We start from the raw sequence: 17,503 nt of genomic DNA on the forward strand, positions 1-17,503 counted from the left end.
CCACAAGCGCGCGCACGGGCGCCGGCTGACGTGGTGGAGCGCGGTTCCGGGGCGGGGCCGTGATCGCGGCCATGCTGCAGAGCCTGGGGCTGGTGGGCACCATCGCGGAGGGGGACGCGGGGCCTGAGGATCCCGAGTCTGGGGGCTCCGAGGATGAGGAGGTGGGGCTGAGCAGGGTCTGCTGCCTGGGCCGGGCCGGGCCGGGATGCGATCGTTGCTCATCGGTTTTACCGCAGGAGCTGCGCCGGGCGCCGGGCCTCGGGCGCCGGGGCCCCGCAGGAGGAGACTTCAGCGCTGCCTTCATCTTCGGCGAGGCGGAGGCCGGCGGGGAAGGCGCCTGGGCGGCGGCACTGCGCCAGCTGCGCGGCAAGGTGAGGCCTGGGCCGGGGCCGCAGAGCCTGAGGCCGCAGCGCTCCGCGCTCTCCCGGGCTCCTCTTACAGCTCCTCTTGTGTGGTTTCCTGCCTAGAGAGCGGCCACGACGCTGGATGAGAAGATTGAGAAAGTGAGACAGAAAAGGAAGTCCCAGGTCAGGATCTTTCTCTCTCATTACTGAAAATACTGGTATGGGCTTGGCCTTCCGGAGGCACAGACTGAAAGCGTGCTGAGCTGCAGTGCTCGAGCCTCAGCTCATCACCTCGACTGGGTCTGCAGCCGCACCTGATGCGTTGCTGAACTGAGGAGAATGCAGAATTGTTAACATTTAAGGCTATGCAAAACCATGTATCTGTGAATGGGCTCATAATAACAACAAGCAAAAGCTCAAAACTTCTTTTTATGCTTTTATTTTAAACTTTTTTGAAAACTTTTAAAAAAAAATCTTTTTCTAGGAAAGAGAAGCTAAACAAGCAAAGGTGAGAGATGAAGATGCAGAGACTGAGGATAATCAAATCAAAAAGGAGGAGTGTGAAGATTTCAGTAGGGACGAAGAAGAGGATGCAGAGTCTCAGTATTCATTAGATGATGAAACTATCTTCACAAAAGCAGGTATTAGCAGTACGTAGAGAGGTGGTCAGGGGCAAGAATCTGACAGAGCTGGTTCACTGGAGAAAAGTCTGGGGTGAAGCCTTGCTGGGAGTGGGCAAGAACCTCTTATTTTTTGTTGTTCTCCTTCTGTGACATTCCTTCTGATTTTGGTCAAGCTTATTTTGAGTGGTAGCCATAGCACTTTAATTGAACTTGTCCCTGAGGAAGGCTATTTGCTTGGCATTTCACTCTATTGCATGCCTGTACTTGTTTCCAAGGTTTTTCCCTCAATAACATATTCAGGGCAAAAAGTATGAGATGAAGGTAGTTACCGTATTTGTTATGTGTTTAGCTGTGCTTGTTAATTCCTGTCACGTTTCTCTTTTTCTGCAGATACGGTCAAAGTGAAGGAACGGAAGAGATCAAAAAAGGGAGAAAAGGTAAGTGATGGACAGAATGATGGTAGGTCATTCTCCAGCATGTCTTCTGGAGGAATTTGACTTTGGTTAACACGCCGTAGCTCAGAAACAGCCCAGAGCCCTTCGGTAACATGTTTTGTTGCTGCTTGTGTTGTTCCAGTTTTGTTATTGTTGCTGTTTCTAGGAAGCAGAGAGCTTTTTTGAAGATGCCTCTCAATACGATGATAACTTGTCATTCCAGGACATGAATCTTTCACGACCTTTGCTAAAGGTATTTACCTAGTTTAGTTATTACATGTGTTACTCTGGAGAATGTTGTACAGCCTCCACTCCACCGATCAGAACCGTCAAATTCCTATTCTCTTTCAGCCTTTCTGAAAAGGAAATTATGTGGGAGCTAGTGTGATAGTCCTTTAGGAGCTGTTATTCTGAAATAATGGAAACCATTCTTTGATTTGCAATATGTCAACGCTATCTTTAGTGAAACTTGTCACAGAATCGCAGAATGGCTGAGGTTGGAAGGGGTCTCTGGAGGTTGTCTTGTCCAAACCCCTGCTCAAGGAGGGCCACCTAGAGCTGGTTGCCCAACAGCATGTCCAGACAGCTTTGGAGTATCAACAAGGATGGAGACTCCACAATCTCTCTGGGCAACCTGTGCCAGTGCTCGGTCACTCTCACAGTGAAAAAGTGTTTCCTGGTGTTCAGAGGGAACCTCCTGTGTTTCCATCTGTGCCCCATGGCCTCCGGTCCCGTCACTGGGCACCACTGAGAAGAGCCTGGCTCTGCCCTCTTTTTGCCTTCCCTTCAGATATTTATATAAATGGATAAGATCCTTCCCTTCTCTTCTCCAGGCAGAACAGTCCCAGCTCTGTCAGCCTTTCCTCCTATGTGAGATGCTCCGGTCCCTTCATAATCTTCGTGGCCTTTTGCTGGACTCTCTCCAGTATGTCCATGTCTCTCGTGTACTGATGAGACCAGCACTCCAGTTCTGGCCATACCAAAGGCACAGTTTAATTGCTCTGTCTCCTTTGTAGGCAATCACAGCAATTGGCTTCAAGCAACCAACGCCAATTCAGAAGGCCTGTATCCCAGTGGGCCTTCTGGGGAAGGATATTTGTGCCTGTGCTGCTACTGGGACAGGTAGGGGGTTGAGCAGGACACAGGAAACATGGAGAATCAGCTATGCCCAACAATTGATAATTCTTTGTAATTATTCTTAATTTTCTTCTTTAGGTAAAACAGCTGCTTTCATCTTGCCTGTCCTTGAGCGCCTGATTTACAAACCTCGTCAGGCTCCAATTACACGGGTGTTGGTTCTAGTGCCAACACGAGAACTGGGTATTCAGGTGCACTCTGTCACAAAACAGCTGGCACAGTTCAGCAGTGTCACAACTTGCCTTGCTGTAGGTGAGTATTAAGTTGCTTGTGTGAACCGTACAGCCCGCTGTAAACCGCAATACAGAACTGGGAGTTCTGTGGTATAGAACTGGAGGCTGTTCAGTTATTGCAGGCATGCTTCTAGTAGGTGTGCTATGGTTTAAAATCTCACTTTCCAATACCGTGCCATGCTATTTATTTGTTGGTTTCTGAGAAAGAAAAGGTGGGGGTCACTTCTATTGTGAATGTGTTATTCATCTGAGTTGTTTCCTATTTCTGAGGCAATTTGGATCTGTGTACTCTGCTGCAGCCTGCTCAGGGAGTCAGCAGTCCATGTTCGCTCTCTTTCAGGTGGCCTAGATGTGAAGACTCAGGAAGCAGCTCTGCGCTCTGGGCCAGACATTCTCATTGCCACTCCTGGGCGACTGATTGATCATCTCCACAACTGCCCTTCTTTCCACCTGAGCAGTGTTGAGGTGCTGATTTTGGATGAAGCGGACAGGTACGCTAAGCAGGACGGCAGTGAAAAATAAGATGGTAGTGTTCTGCTTTTCTTTTCCCAGGCATTAGGGCAGTCTTGCTGCCCTGCCTTAAGTAATGTTTCTTAGCTAGAACCAGATGAAGGTGCCTTACCTTGCTGTTTTTCTCCTGTGTAGGATGCTGGATGAATACTTTGAGGAACAGATGAAGGAAATAATCAGGTTGTGCTCCAACCACCGTCAGACAATGCTTTTCTCTGCCACAATGACAGAGGAGGTAAGACAGGCTGCTGAGAAGCATATTGACACAGAAAGTTGAATAGAAGTTTATCTAGTCTTTTACCAGAGACTGTATGGACTTTTTTCCTTAACCTGTTTTGGTAGGTGAAAGATTTGGCTTCTGTTTCCCTGAAAAATCCTGTCCGAATTTTTGTGAACAGCAACACAGATGTTGCCCCTTTCCTGCGGCAGGAATTTATCCGGATCAGACCCAACCGAGAGGGGGACCGTGAGGCCATTGTATCAGGTTAGCAATGAGCAAGGAAAAGCTGGAATCAGTAGGTGACCATGAAGCAGGCTACTGAGAGGACTTTTCTTTCAGCTCTACTGACACGAACCTTCCCAGATCATGTGATGCTTTTCACCCAGACCAAGAAGCAAGCTCACCGTATGCACATCCTGCTTGGGCTGATGGGTCTACGGGTCGGGGAGCTTCATGGGAACCTCTCTCAGGCACAGCGGCTGGAAGCACTCAGGTATTAGCAGGCTTAGTTGGCAATCATAGGCAAAAAAAAGGCAGGAGTCGGAAGTTTTAGGGCAGAAGTGGATTGCTGTATTCATTGCTAATGCATTTGCTATCTCTTATCTCAGGCGCTTTAAGGATGAGCAGATTGATATTCTGGTAGCTACAGATGTGGCTGCACGTGGACTTGATATTGAAGGTGTTAAAACAGTGAGTATTTAGAGTGTTGAGCTTTTTAATGAGTCCATAAGTATCCTTTCCCTACTAACACTGTTTCTGTTGTAGGTAATCAATTTTACCATGCCCAACACCACCAAACACTACGTTCATCGAGTGGGGCGGACAGCAAGAGCAGGCAGGGCTGGTCGTTCAGTTTCACTTGTGGGTGAGGAAGAGCGCAAGATGCTGAAAGATATTGTGAAGGCTGCCAAAACACCAGTGAAAGCCAGAATTCTCCCGCAAGGTATGCACTTCACTGAGGTAAAAAGCAGGAGAGCAGTAGGCAGGGGATATCATGGTACAGAGGGGACACTAAAAGAAGTGCTACAAACCAGGATGGACTTTTCACGAGCTGCTTCTGATGTTCACGCCATATCGTTTTCAGATGTCATACTAAAATTTCGAGAGAAGATTGAGAATTTAGAGAAAGATGTGTATGCAGTTCTGTGCTTAGAGCGTGAGGAACGTGAGATGCAGCAGTCAGAGGCCCAGGTAAGGGCTTTTTTTTTTTTTTTTAGGAATTTTATTTATTTATTTATTTATTTATTAGGATCTGGACTACACATAGGGCATAAAGAAGTTACCCTATTGTTGTAGTTTAGCCCCAGCCAGCAACTAAGCACCACGCAGCTGCTCGCTCACTCCCCCCACCCCTGTGGGATGGGGAGAGAATTGGAAGTGCAACAGCAAGAAAAGTCATGGGTTGAGACAAGAACAGTTTAATAATTAAAATAGTAATAGTAATAATGGTGATGATGATGATGATGATAATATATAAGGAAAATGAGAGAGAAATGAAGCCTGTTAAAATAAAAAAGGGGAAAAAACACAAGCTCACCACCTGCTGACCGATGCTGCCAGTCCCTGAGCTGCGATCGCTGTGTCCCCCGGCCAACTTCCCCCAATTAATCACAGAATCACAAGTTGGAAGAGACCTCAGGGATCATCTAGTCCAACCTTTAAATATACGGGGCATGATGTCATGATATGGAATTATCCCTTTGGCCAGTTTGAATCCACTCTTAGCTGTGTCCCCTCCCCTCCCAGCTGCTTGTGCACCCGGCAGAGCATGGGAAGCTACAAAAGTCCTTGGCTAGTACAAGCGCTGCCCAGCAACAACTAAAACATCGGTGTGTTATCAACGTTGTTTTCATGCTAAATCCAAAACACAGCACTGTACCAGCTACAGCGAAGAAAAATTAACTCCATCCCAGCTAAAATAATGATACCTAATGTACTTAACCTGCCTACTTTAGAAAGGGAAGAGAGAGGTATTTTTCTAGCCACCACGAGCTCACTTGCTTGAATTATCTCAGATCAATAGGGCAAAGAAGCAGTTGGAGACAGGAAAACAAGAGGCTGCGGGTGAGGGTTTGGAGCGGAGCTGGTTCCAGACCCGTGAGGAGAGGAAGAAGGAGAAATGTGAGTCATGACACTGCTGCCGTGTTAAATTCCATAGCTGCAACTGGACTCTGTACTTCAAGAGGTTCTTTATCCTTTGTTTTTCTTTGTCTCTCCAGTGGCTAAAGCCCTGCAGGAGTTTGACCTAGCATTACGAGGCAAAAAGAAAAGGAAGAAATTTATGCAGGACAGACAGAAAAAAGCCCAAATGACAGTGAGTACATTTATGAACAAGCAGGACCCTGGGTGGACCATCCTAGTTCTCCCTTAGCAAAACCTCACATCACTGTAAACTTGCATTTTAACACCTTTCAGCCAGAGGAGAGGTCACAGTTTGAAATCTTGAAATCTCAAATGTATGCTGAGCGGCTGGCAAAAAGGAATCGCCGAGCAAAGCGAGCCAGAGCCTTGCCAGAAGAGGAACCAGCAGCAGCACCAGCAGGTGGAGACTTTTGTTTTACAGCTGACTTACCTTCTGCCAGTTACTTTGTTACAAATAGGTAAACTAAACTAGTTTGTCTAGAGGGAGGCGGTGATCTTTGAGGGGACGGCCACCAGTGTGGGCCAGGGCGAGCATTTGCAGAGACGAGTCGTTGCTTTTCCTGCTCATTAGGCTAATCGGTGTGCTCAAGACTACTGGCTCTAGTAAACAAGATGATGCTGTGGCCTTGTCTTTACAGCCAATGTTCTGACTATTGTCTCTGTGTTAGGCCCCAAACGGAAGAAAAAACTGTCTGTGTTTGACGAAGAGCTTACCAACACAAGCAGGAAGGCTCTGAAGCAGTACCGTGCCGGGTAATGTTTTAGCAGTTGTATATTAGTCCAGACTTTATTAGGTGTGACTTTTGTTTTTTTGCATCTCTGGCCTTTCTCAGGGGTACTTTGATATTGGGGAAAAAAGGTGGGCAGAGCAGAAAAGGGATTCTTCCCAGAAGTACTTGTGCTATTGATGTACTTCCATAGTTTTTTGTCTTACCTTCCCTTCTCTCTTAAAAAGCCCATCATTTGAAGATCGAAAACGCTTGGGTATGACCCAGCATAGGAAAGGAGGAAACTTCAAATCCAAGTCCAGGTATAGCTCCTTTTACTTTTTTTTTTTTTTCCTGCTGTCTCTTTCCTTCTCTTCTGATTTTTAGCAAGGGCCTTTGAACAGGGTTGTTGGCTCTGCAGTAGCTTAACCGCCTACCGCAGGTCTGATGCTGGGGCAGTCAAGGATACTGCCTTTAATAGCACATACCTAGGCTTCTCTGTGGGAGAGCATTGCCTAGAAAATGCTCAGTGCTGCTCCTTATCTATCATTGAGAGTCAGGCTGGTGGAATGTAATTTCAAGTATCTTCTCTTTCAGGTACAAGAGAAAGTAAGAACTCTTGGCAATTACCAAATGGCTAACTTGGACATTTCAGACACGCTGTCTCCAGGGCCTGGATTTCTTTGTGTTGCAAGGAGACAATTTCAGTAGAATGGAATAATTTTTCTTCAAGTTCTGGAACAGCTTTGGGATGTTTGTTAATACCTACTTGAAGACCCTGCGTGAAAACATCTTCAGCAGCCCATGCAATAAAGGATTGATTTTTTTGTTGTTGTTTTCTAAAATGTTTGTTCTGGTTTATAGGATAGCTAGAACACCTGAGGGCTGGCATATGTTACATCTTTCTATCAGACTTTTAGTTCATCTAAGTCAAGTTGTCTTTAGGGCAAAAACTGGAGAACACTTATTGCTTTGTTCATATACTTCTGTGATCTCCATGGTTAGCATGGCTGAAAGCCATTTCTATGGTGGAGAGCCTATTTCTAAAGTAGGGGAAAAAACATTGAAAAATGTTCAGACTGACTCTCACAAAGATGGCTTCAGAGATAACAGTCACAGGAGTTAAAACAAATCTCCAAGAGGATACTACTGTCTGAAGAAAGGATTATCCCCAAGGGGCCAGGGGCACAGACAGCTTCCTCCTAACTGAAAAGAAAGCAGCTGTAAGCTGAGGCAAGAAGGGAAGACTACAACTAGAGTGCAGGGTGGTTTACCTGACTGTACAGAATTAATGATAATTTGCTCATCCTGGCTTGTTTTTTTTTCACATGCAGCTCCACCTATAACTAACAAGCAAGTTTACTGTAGGCTATTAAGCAGCAGCTTAATGCAGAGCATCAGAGATCACTCTTCCTAATATAGGCACCATTTTACTTGTTCCACTGTGAATGAAGCGGGGAGAATTCTGATCAGTAACCCATAGTTAATTTCATCAAAATATTAAACTCTGTTTGAATTTTTGCTCTCTCCACCATCCCAATAATTTTTTTTCCATCAGGCTTGCTACAACGTCATTGATATGCTTTAATTCCTATAAGGAACACAGGCCAACATTGACCTAAATCTGTTAACTTCTGGGCTGTCAATACAAAGTGAGCTTTTTTGCTTCAAACTTGCTCTTCTATGGTGACCCAAGTACAGCAGTGAAAGGTAAGGGCTGCACTCCTGAAACAGACCAGCACAACAGTGACTCAAAGTATTGGGTTTTCCAACTTTATTAAAAAGGGCCAACTTTACAAGCAGTAAATATAAAATATACATAGCAAAGTTCTGACAGGTGGTACTGCTTGGTATATTCCCTTCATCAGTCTTCTCACAGTTCTAAGGTACACTACAGAATATCTTACGGCCTTGGAGGACGCATGCCAGGTGGAGGGGGTCCTGGGAATAAAGGAACGAGGTGAATATTGAAGAGGAAAGAGGAAGCAAGGCTAAACCAGAAGGACGTTTTTGACATGCTCAAAAGGACCCCTTTTTTGACACTGAGGCATTTACTGACAACTACCAGAGCAAGGGAGGCACTGAAACAGCACCCGTCAAACATTTTATTTGTTATGGCTTCTTACAGCTCCTAGGCATTTAAGATAACCTCTGCTCACCTCTCATTCCTGGGGGTGGTGGTCTCATGCCTGGTGGGGGCATTCCCATCGGAGCACCTCGGCCAGGTGGCATTCCCATCGGTGGGCCCATAGGTGGTCTCATGCCTGGAGGAGGTCCCATCATTCCTTAAGCCAAAGAAAGAACAAGCACATAAATCCAGCTGAATATTCAAAAATAAATACCTCTTTACCACCAGTCTTGCCACATAATGTGAGCTCCTTGCTGCCCCATGCTGTGGAGTAATTCCTACCTGGAGGAGGTGCTCCTCTGCTCATGGGTGGGGGAGGACCCCCACGCCCTGGCGTGTACTGAGTTGGGGCTCCTGCTATGCTAGCAGTGGCCGCTGCAGCAGCGGCTGCAACTGTTCCACGACCCTGAGGTGTCATCACCTGTAAACAAAATAAACAGGCTCACAGAGAAACAGCACAACACCTGCTTTACATTAATAACTAAGAAATAAGCAAGATTTAAATTATTACCTCTTCAGAAAATTATGCCAGTCTCTTCTTAGCATATTAAATAATGCTACAAACCTGTAATATAATTCCATGGATACCACTTGAATTCTGTGCAAGAAGCTGCACTTCTCAAGCCTTTCCTCCCACTATGTAAGACAGAGTTCCTAGGGTGTCAGGGTTTCAGCTGGGATAGAGTTAATTTTCTTTGCTGTAGCTGGCACAGTGCTGTGCTTTGGACTTAGTATGAAAACAATGTTGATAACACACCGATGTTTTAGTTGTTGCTGGGCAGGGCTTGTACTAGTCAAGGACTCTTCTAGCTTCCCATGCTCCGCCGGGTGCACAAGAAGCCGGGAGGGGAGGGGGCACAGCTAAGAGAGTGGATCCAAACTGGCCAAAGGGATATTCTGTATCATGTAATGTCATGCCCAGTATGTTAACTGGGAGGGGCTGGCCGGGGGAGGCTGGGAGCAATCGCGACTTGGGGACTGGCAGCATCAGTCAGCAGGTGTTGAGCGGTTGTATCATTTGTGTTGGGGTTTTTTTCCCCCCTTTTCCTTTTTTATTATATGATCATTATTATCATCATAATCATTATTATTATTATTTTATTTTAATTATTAAACTGTTCTTATCTCAACCCACAAGTTTTTGGGGTTGGGTTTTTTTTTCTTTTGCTCTTCTAATTCTCTCCCCCGTCCCACAGGGGTGGGGGGAGTGAGCGAGCGGCTGCGTGGCGCTTAGCTGCCGACTGGGGCTGAACCATGACAGTCCTTTTTGGTGCCCGACGTGGGGCACGAAGGGTTGAGGTGATAACAGTTGCTGGTCACAGCATAGGCTCTGTTCTCAACAGTAGTTTATCTGATCTGCATCATGCTCTTGTATTTGCTGTGTCTGTTAAAGATTGGTGTTGGTTTGTGTGGTCTGCTGTGCTCTGCAGGGATTAGCGATGTTTTGCCTGGGAGAGTTATTTTTAAAATATTGGCCTTGAGTTTTGTTTGGTATTTGAAGTTTATATTGAAGCTGTTACTGTACATCGGGTACCACCTCATGGAGACAATTAGCAATTGTACCTCCTGCTCTGAGAGATTTTTATGGAGGAAATACAGAATGGCACCTTAGCTACCACCTGCTGTAATGCCTCCTCCTTCATTACAACAACTTTTCAGTATCTTGAACATCCTTGGGTAGTTAAGATACATCTCTTGATACTGCTTTGGCAGACGGTGTCAGTTCTGTCTAAGGTTAATAAGCACTTTAAGAATATCATCCAGAGATCTGCCCCAAGGCTCGATAGCTATGCGTGGCAGGGTATGTGGGATAGTATGGGCAAATGCCTAAGACGGTGGGCACCCCCCGTGATGTGGGACTTCACTCCTGAACAAGTGCAGAATCCTGAAAAATGAGAATATTTGGAGGAAGTATGTTGTCACCCTGGCAACTCCAAAGAGATACAAATCACTGCAATGTGCTGGGGCCTGGCCCATGCCTATTGAGCCCTGTTTAACACTATTCAGTACCCCCAAGGGGAAGAGAAGGTCTCTGGATCTAAAAAGACAAAGACAAGGAAAGCAACAAGCACTGCGGCCACTCAAACCCCCGCGACAGACACTGCAGCTACTCCAACCCCGGTGACAAGTGTTGCAGCTGAATCAGAGGATCAACACGTGCCAGTATCAGTCGCCCCTATACACAAGAAGAAATCCTGGAAGAGAAAGTCAACTCATTTAGAAAGAGATGATGAAGCAGCAGGGCCATCACAAGGAGAAGAGGAGGAATAACTCGTACAAGAAATGGAAACTACCCGATCCCTGTCCTTGAGTGAGCTGCGATATGCGAAAAGATTTCAGCTGTCATTCAGGTGAGCACATTGCCACCTGGCTGTTCTGATGCTGGGATTACAGGGCCATTAGCCTGGAATTAGAGGGGAAGGAAGCCAAACAACTGGGATCCCTTTCTAGGGAAGAGGGCATTGACAAAGCAATTGGAAAAGTAACACAAGCCCTCAGCTTCTGGGGGCAACTCCTGTCCAGTGTAGGAGAAAGGCATCCCTTCAAGGAAGATATTGTATATTGCCTAGGAAAATGCGTGACTATGGAGAAAGGTACCCAGTACCTGAGGGAACTAGCTGTGCGTGAGGTGATTTATAGTGACCAACGGTCATCCAAAGATCCAGACGAAGGCCAGTGCACACGACCCATGTGGTGGAAGCTTGTACAGAGCACACCATCGATGCACAGAAACTCATTGGCAGTAATGTCCTGGAAAGATGACGAGGCACCAAGGGTGGCAAAGGTGATTGATAAACTCCGGGATTACAAAGCAAATCTCTCTTCCTCCCTCGTCTCAGCTGTGGAGAAACTGTCCCGGGAAGTCCAGCAACTCAACGAAGATATGTCCTACTGCCCACTGGTACAGACCAGTATCTCGGACATTAGGAATAAGCGTCCCTCTGCTCAAGAGAGAGGACATACACCACGGGGCACCCTATGGTTTTACCTGCGTGACCATGGCGAGGACATAAGCAAGTGGGATGGAAAACCTACCTTGACCCTAGAGGCATGGGTACATGAGCTGCAAAGAAAAACAATCACTAAGAGGGGTTACAGGAAAGCTGCTGCTCCAGTTTCCAGTAAGCAATTCCCCAGGCAGAGGAGTAGAAGCGCCGATTTTATTTCTGATCCTAACAGAGACACTTGTGATTCATATTTCCAAGAAGTGAGTAACAAATACTATAATCAGGAATAGAGGGGCCCTGCCTCCAGCCAGGTGGAGGAAAGGGACAACTGGGTTTACTGGACTGTGTGGATTAGATGGCCTGACATGTCCGACCCACAGGAGTATAAAGCTTTAGTGGACACCAGTGCACCCTAATGCCATCAAACTATATAGGGGCAGAACCCATCAGTATTGCTGGCGTGACAGGGGGATCCCAAGAGCTAACTGTATTGGAGGCCGAAGTGAGCCTAACTGGCAATGAGTGGCAGAAGCACCCCATTGTGACTGGCCCAGAGGCTCCGTGCATCCTTGGCATAGACTACCTCAGGAGAGGGTATTTCAAGGACCCAAAAGAGTACAGGTGGGCTTTTGGTGTAGCTGCCTTGGAGACAGAGGAAATTAAACAGCTGTCTACCTTGCCTGGCCTCTCGAAAGACCCTTCTGTTGTGGGGTTGCTGAAGGTCAAAGAACAACAGGTGCCGATCGCCACCACAACAGTGCACCGGCGGCAATATCGCACCAACAGAGACTGTCTCATCCCCATCCATGAACTCATTCACCGTCTGGAGAGCCAACCCTTTAACAGTCCCATATGGCCAGTGCAGAAGTCTAATGGAGAGTGGAGACTAACAGTAGACTATCGTGGCCTGAATGAAGTCACTCCACCGTTGAGTGCTGCTGTGCCAGACATGCTAGAACTTCAATACGAACTGGAGTCCAAGGCACCCAAGTGGTATGCCACAATTGATATCGCTAATGCATTCTTCTCCATCCCTCTGGCAGCAGAGTGCAGGCCGCAGTTTGCTTTTACTTGGAGGGGTCTCCAGTACACCTGGAATCGACTGCCCCAGGGGTGGAAACACAGCCCTACCATTTGCCATGGACTGATCCATAATGCTTGGACAAGGTGGAGCTCCCAAAGACCTACAATACATTGATGACATCATCGTGTGGGGCAACACAGCAGAAGTTTTTGAGAAAGGGAAGAAAATAGCCCAATCCTTCCGAAGGCCAGTTTTGCCGTAAAACAAAGTAAAGTTAAGGGACCCACAGAAGTGATCCAGTTCTGAGGAATAAAATGGCAAGATGGACGTCGTCAGATTCCAATAGATGTGATCAACAAATAGCAGCCATGTCTCCACCAACTAGCGAAAAGGAAACACAAGCTTTTTGGGGCATTGTGGGTTTTTGGAGAATGCATATTCCAGGTTACAGTCTGACCATAAGCCCTCTCTATCAAGTGACCTGGAAGAATGACTTCAAATGGGGCCCTGAGCAACAACAGGCCTTTGAACAGATTAAATAGGAGACAGTTCATGCAGTAGCCCTTGGGCCAGTCCGGGCAGGACAAGATGTAAAAAATATGCTCTACACCACAGCAGGGGAAAATGGTCCTACCTGGAGCCTCTGGCAGAAAGCACCAGGGGAGACCCGAGGTTGACCCCATGGGTTTTGGAGTCGGGGATACAGAGGGTCTGAAGCCCGCTATACTCCAACTGAAAAAGAGATATTGGCAGCATATGAAGGGGTTTGATCTGCTTCAGAAATGGTTGGTATTGAAGCACAGTTGCTCCTGTCACCCCAACTGCCAGTGCTGGGCTGGGTGTTCAAAGGAAACGTCCCCTCTACACACCATGCAACTGATGCTACGTGGAGTAAATGGGTTGCACTGATCACCCAGCAGGCTCGAGTAGGAAACCCCAGTTGCCCAGGAATCTTGGAAGTGATCATGGACTGGCCAGAAGGCAAAGACTTTGGAATATCACCAGAGGAGGAGGTGACACGTGCTGAAGAAGCCCCACTGTATAACAAACTGTCAGAAGATGAAAAGCAGTATGCCCTGTTCACTGATGGGTCCTGTCGCCTTGTGGGAAAGCACCGGAGATGGAAGGCTGCTGTATGGAGTCCTACACGACAAGTAGCAGAAACTGCTGAAGGAGAAGGTGAATCGAGCCAGTTTGCAGAGGTAAAGGCCATCCAGCTGGCCTTAGACATTGCTGAATGGGAAAAGTGGCCAGTGCTCTATCTCTATACTGACTCCTGGATGGTGGCAAATGCCCTGTGGGGGTGCTTACAGCAATGGAAGCAAAGCAACTGGCAGCGCAGAGGCAAACCCATCTGAGCTGCTGCATTGTGGCAAGATATTGCTGCCCAGGTAGAGAACCTGGTTGTAAAAGTACGCCATGTGGATGCTCACGTCCCCAAGAGTTGGGCCACTGAAGAACATCGAAACAACCAGCAGGAGGATCAGGCTGCTAAGATTGAAGCAGCTCAGATAGATCTGGATTGGCAACATACAGGTGATATATTTCTAGCTCGGTGGGCCCATGACACCTCAGGCCATCAAGGGAGAGATGCAACGTACAGGTGGGCTCATGACTGAGGGGTGGACTTGACCATGGACGCTATTGCGCAGGTTATCCACGAATGTGAAACATGTGCTGCAATCAAGCAAGCGACGCGGGTAAAGCCTCTGTGGCATGGGGGACGATGGCTGAAATATAAATACAGGCAGGCTTGGCAGATCGACTATATCACACTCCCACAGACCTGCCAAGGCAAGCGCCATGTGCTTACAATGGTGGAAGCAACCACTGGTTGGCTGGAATCATACCCTGTGCCCCATACCACTGCCCGCAACACTATCCTGGACCTGAAAAAACAAGTCCTGTGGCGACATGGCACCCCAGAGAGAATTGGGTCAGACAGCGGGACTCATTTCTGAAACAACCTCCTAGACACCTGGGCCAAAGAGCATGGCATTGAGTGGGTGTATCACATCCCCTATCATGCACCAGCCTCTGGGAAAATCAAAAGATACAATGGACTATTAAAAACTACACTGAGAGCAATGGGGGGTGGAACATTTAAACACTGGGATACACATTTAGCAAAAGCCACCTGGTTAGTCAACACGAGGGGATCTGCCAATTGAGCTGGCCCTGCCCAGTCAGAACCCTTACGTACTGTGGAAAGGGAGAGAGTCCCTGTAGTGCACATAAAAAATATGTTGGGGAAAACAGTCTGGGTTACTCCTGCCTCAGGCAAAGGCAAACCCATTTGTGGGATTGCTTTTGCTCAAGGACCTGGGTGCACTTGGTGGGTGATGCGGGAGGATGGAGGAGGCCAGTGTATACCTCAAGGGGGTTTGATTTTGGGTGAAAACAGCGAATGATCTTAATGGTATGCTGTTAATTGCTATATTATGTTTTATGTCATCACTACTATGGTCGCTATATGCCATATCAATGGTATCATGGTGGGAATCTCCCAAATTAAAAATAATAAAAAAACCAACTTTCATTGAACCAAGAAAAGTGCAGTGGTGATGGAACAAGGACTGACTTCAGCATGCAACAATCCAACGCCACACGCACCACCTCTCTGGCCCTGAAAGACTCGTACAATAGATGGAGCCCAGAGTCATGGACTAAATTAACTAAATGGACACTTCACAGACATTTTACAGGGGTGGTCCATAGACTAGGGGAATAAATGAAATCTATATATTCTATTAAAGGATGAGAAGGCAGGTGGGGGTTATTGAAGTTGTATTAGATAGTATGGGACCTGAGCATGACATAAATGGTATGGAATAAGGGGTGGATACTGTCATGGTTTCAGCTGGGATAAAGTTAATTTTCTTCACCATAGCTGGCACAGTGCTGTGCTTTGGACTTAGTATGAAAACAATGTTGATAACACACCGATGTTTTAGTTGTTGCTGGGCAGTGCTTATACTAGTCAATAACTTTTCTAGCTTCCCATGCTCTGCCGGGTGCACAAGAAGCCAGGAGGGGAGGGGGCACAGCTAAGAGAGCAGATTCAAATTGGCCAAAGGGATATTCCATATCATGTAATGTCATGCCCCGTATGTTAACTGGGAGGAACTGGCCAGGGAAGGCTGAGAGCAATCGCGACTTGGGGACTGGCAGTGTCAGTCAGCAGGTGGTGAGCGGTTGTATCGTTTGTGTTTCTAGTTTTTTCCTTTTTCCCCTTTTCCTTTTTATTATATTATCATTATTGCTATTATCATAATAATAATTATTATTTTAATTGTTTAACTCTTCTTATTGTTCTTATCTCAACCCACAAGTTTTTGTGGGTTTGGTTTTTTTTCCTTTTGCTCTTCCGACTCTCTCACTCATCCCACAGGGGTGGGGGGAGTGAGCGAGCGGCTGCGTGGTATATACACATAGGGGAATCTAGTACCAAAAAGCCTTGCTAGGCTCAAACTCCCTGGTAACAGACTAAGATTACAGTTCTTCCACTCCACCAGTTTCTTGCATCACATTGGTACCAAGAATTAAAAGTGACCCCAGAATACAACAGACAACTCTTTTCTAATGGGTCACAGCAGCTCACCTGCTGGGATGGTCCTCCCACTCCTCTGACAGGGCCAGCTAATCCTGCTGGAGCCTGTGGCATGGGTGCACCGGCTGGGACACCTCTCCCTGCTGCTCTCCCAACTCCAGGTCCTCCAGCAGCTCCGGCAAGAGGTACACGGGCAATTCCAGTCTGCAAACAGACCCCCCCCAAAAGGAAGATTTATCAAAGGAAAAATCCTCAGATCCTAGGGATGCCCACAGCCCTCTTTTGCCCAATTAATGTCCAAATCCCCAAAGGGATTAGAACTTCCTGCAGTAAAATTTGTTGGACCTAGTCACAAGAGCACCTGGAAGTCTAGGACAACCCTGTACTAGCATTCTCCTGCAAGGAAGCAAATTTATCAGAAATCCCTCCGGTCTCCTTAGTTCTGTGCTCATTCTCCTTACGTCTTTTGGAGGTGGTCCTTCAACTGTCATGGACACCAGGTTTTCTCCTCGCAGCAACACAAGACCAAGGACTCGTTTCTCTTCCCGCTCCGGCTGTTTTGAATTTTTAGGTCTAGTGCGAAAAGAAAGAAAACGTTGCAAGGGGCGGGGGGAGGGCAGAAAATCAATGCTCTTTGAATTTGCAATAGAATATATGACTTGGCTATTCTAGAGAGGAGAACCTACCATAAAAACCACATTTTTATATGCCTCAAACTAAGTACACACAGAAGTCTAAGCCAAGATGTGTATATTCTCCATTATTTTTCTCCTGTGATGGGTAACTGTTAGGGTGACTACATTGGCATCACATGCAGGTGTATTGCGGTTATCGGGAAAGAACTGAAACAACGTCCCCCTTGAACCTTGGTAGTCTGGGGATTTGACAAACGAGACTAAAGCCACGGCTGTTTCTGCAGAGGCTGGCAGCATCCGCTGCCGTGTCGGCTCTCCGCTCCGGGCGGGCAAATGTCCCCGCCGCCTCCCGCCGCAGCGGAGCGGGCAGGGCTTGGGGCGGGGGGCACCGCGGGCCGCGCCGCTCACTTGATCTTGCGGAATTCGTCGCAGTCGCAAAGGATGAGGTTCATGTGCTTGTCGAAGGCCTTGAAGGTGCCGATGAAGACGCGACCGTCCTGCAGGATGCACCGCATGCGGTAGTCGATGTGCTGCAGCATCTTGCTGCTCTTTCCCACCGTCTGCAAAAGACACACACATCCCCCCCACACGCACCTCCCGTTACACCGAGCACCGGGGTCGAGCGGGACCCCCCTCGCCCTCGCCCCGGCTCACCATGGCTGCAGCTCTCCGCGTTCCCTCCCGCCGCCGCCGTTACTCGCTCCCGACACACCGTCCGCTCCGCCGGAAGCTCCTACGCGCGGCTCTCGCCGCTTCCGCCCGCTCGCGCCCGCACGCGGCTGCCCACCCAGCCCCGCGCACAGCCCCCTTCCGGCGCGCGATGGACGCATTTCCGGTGGCGGGGAGCGGCCCGTCGGAGTGGGGGCGG

The 17,503-nt window shown here is 47.7% G+C and overlaps 2 protein-coding genes across 4 annotated transcripts; one reads left to right on the forward strand and one right to left on the reverse strand.

Annotated features, from left to right (window-relative positions):
- The first annotated feature begins 27 nt into the window (after positions 1-27).
- Positions 28-7,195, forward strand: DDX27 (DEAD-box helicase 27). Of its 3 annotated transcripts, none has more exons than XM_075108867.1 (21): positions 28-161; positions 237-371; positions 468-527; positions 829-985; positions 1,358-1,404; positions 1,568-1,654; positions 2,418-2,523; positions 2,617-2,790; positions 3,112-3,262; positions 3,417-3,516; positions 3,624-3,765; positions 3,841-3,994; positions 4,110-4,191; positions 4,267-4,444; positions 4,586-4,692; positions 5,517-5,622; positions 5,721-5,815; positions 5,917-6,043; positions 6,312-6,396; positions 6,599-6,673; positions 6,948-7,195. In XM_075108867.1, the coding sequence occupies exons 1-21, from the start codon at positions 72-74 to the stop codon at positions 6,961-6,963; spliced, it is 2,274 nt and encodes a 757-aa protein (XP_074964968.1). In that variant the 5' UTR covers positions 28-71; the 3' UTR covers positions 6,964-7,195. The 3 variants fall into 3 exon arrangements, with proteins under 3 accessions (XP_074964968.1, XP_074964969.1, XP_074964966.1); XM_075108868.1 differs by having other exon boundaries at positions 7,021-7,195; XM_075108865.1 differs by having other exon boundaries at positions 44-371.
- A 914-nt stretch (positions 7,196-8,109) lies between these two features.
- SNRPB (small nuclear ribonucleoprotein polypeptides B and B1) lies at positions 8,110-17,500 on the reverse strand. The gene is made up of 7 exons (XM_075108881.1): positions 17,290-17,500; positions 17,044-17,195; positions 16,462-16,573; positions 16,052-16,204; positions 8,761-8,899; positions 8,510-8,635; positions 8,110-8,291 (listed from the first exon to the last, which is right to left on the reverse strand). The coding sequence occupies exons 1-7, from the start codon at positions 17,290-17,292 to the stop codon at positions 8,254-8,256; spliced, it is 723 nt and encodes a 240-aa protein (XP_074964982.1). The 5' UTR covers positions 17,293-17,500; the 3' UTR covers positions 8,110-8,253.
- Positions 17,501-17,503: the final 3 nt, after the last annotated feature.

Source organism: Phalacrocorax aristotelis, chromosome 13, assembly GCF_949628215.1.
Source record: "Phalacrocorax aristotelis chromosome 13, bGulAri2.1, whole genome shotgun sequence".
In the NCBI taxonomy this organism is placed as follows: Eukaryota; Metazoa; Chordata; class Aves; order Suliformes; family Phalacrocoracidae; genus Phalacrocorax; species Phalacrocorax aristotelis.

Excerpts from the sequence above, each read along its gene's own strand:
- SNRPB (XM_075108881.1), bottom strand. Across the intron at positions 16,574-17,043 it reads GACGAATTCCGCAAGATCAA|ACCTAAAAATTCAAAACAGC; the intron begins GTGAGCGGCGCG and ends TTTTCGCACTAG. Across the intron at positions 16,205-16,461 it reads AAGGACCACCTCCAAAAGAC|ACTGGAATTGCCCGTGTACC; the intron begins GTAAGGAGAATG and ends GTCTGTTTGCAG.
- DDX27 (XM_075108868.1), top strand. The coding sequence starts at position 72 with ATGCTGCAGAGCCTGGGGCTGGTGGGCACCATCGCGGAGGGGGACGCG. Across the intron at positions 986-1,357 it reads AACTATCTTCACAAAAGCAG|ATACGGTCAAAGTGAAGGAA; the intron begins GTATTAGCAGTA and ends CTTTTTCTGCAG. Across the intron at positions 3,766-3,840 it reads CCGTGAGGCCATTGTATCAG|CTCTACTGACACGAACCTTC; the intron begins GTTAGCAATGAG and ends CTTTTCTTTCAG.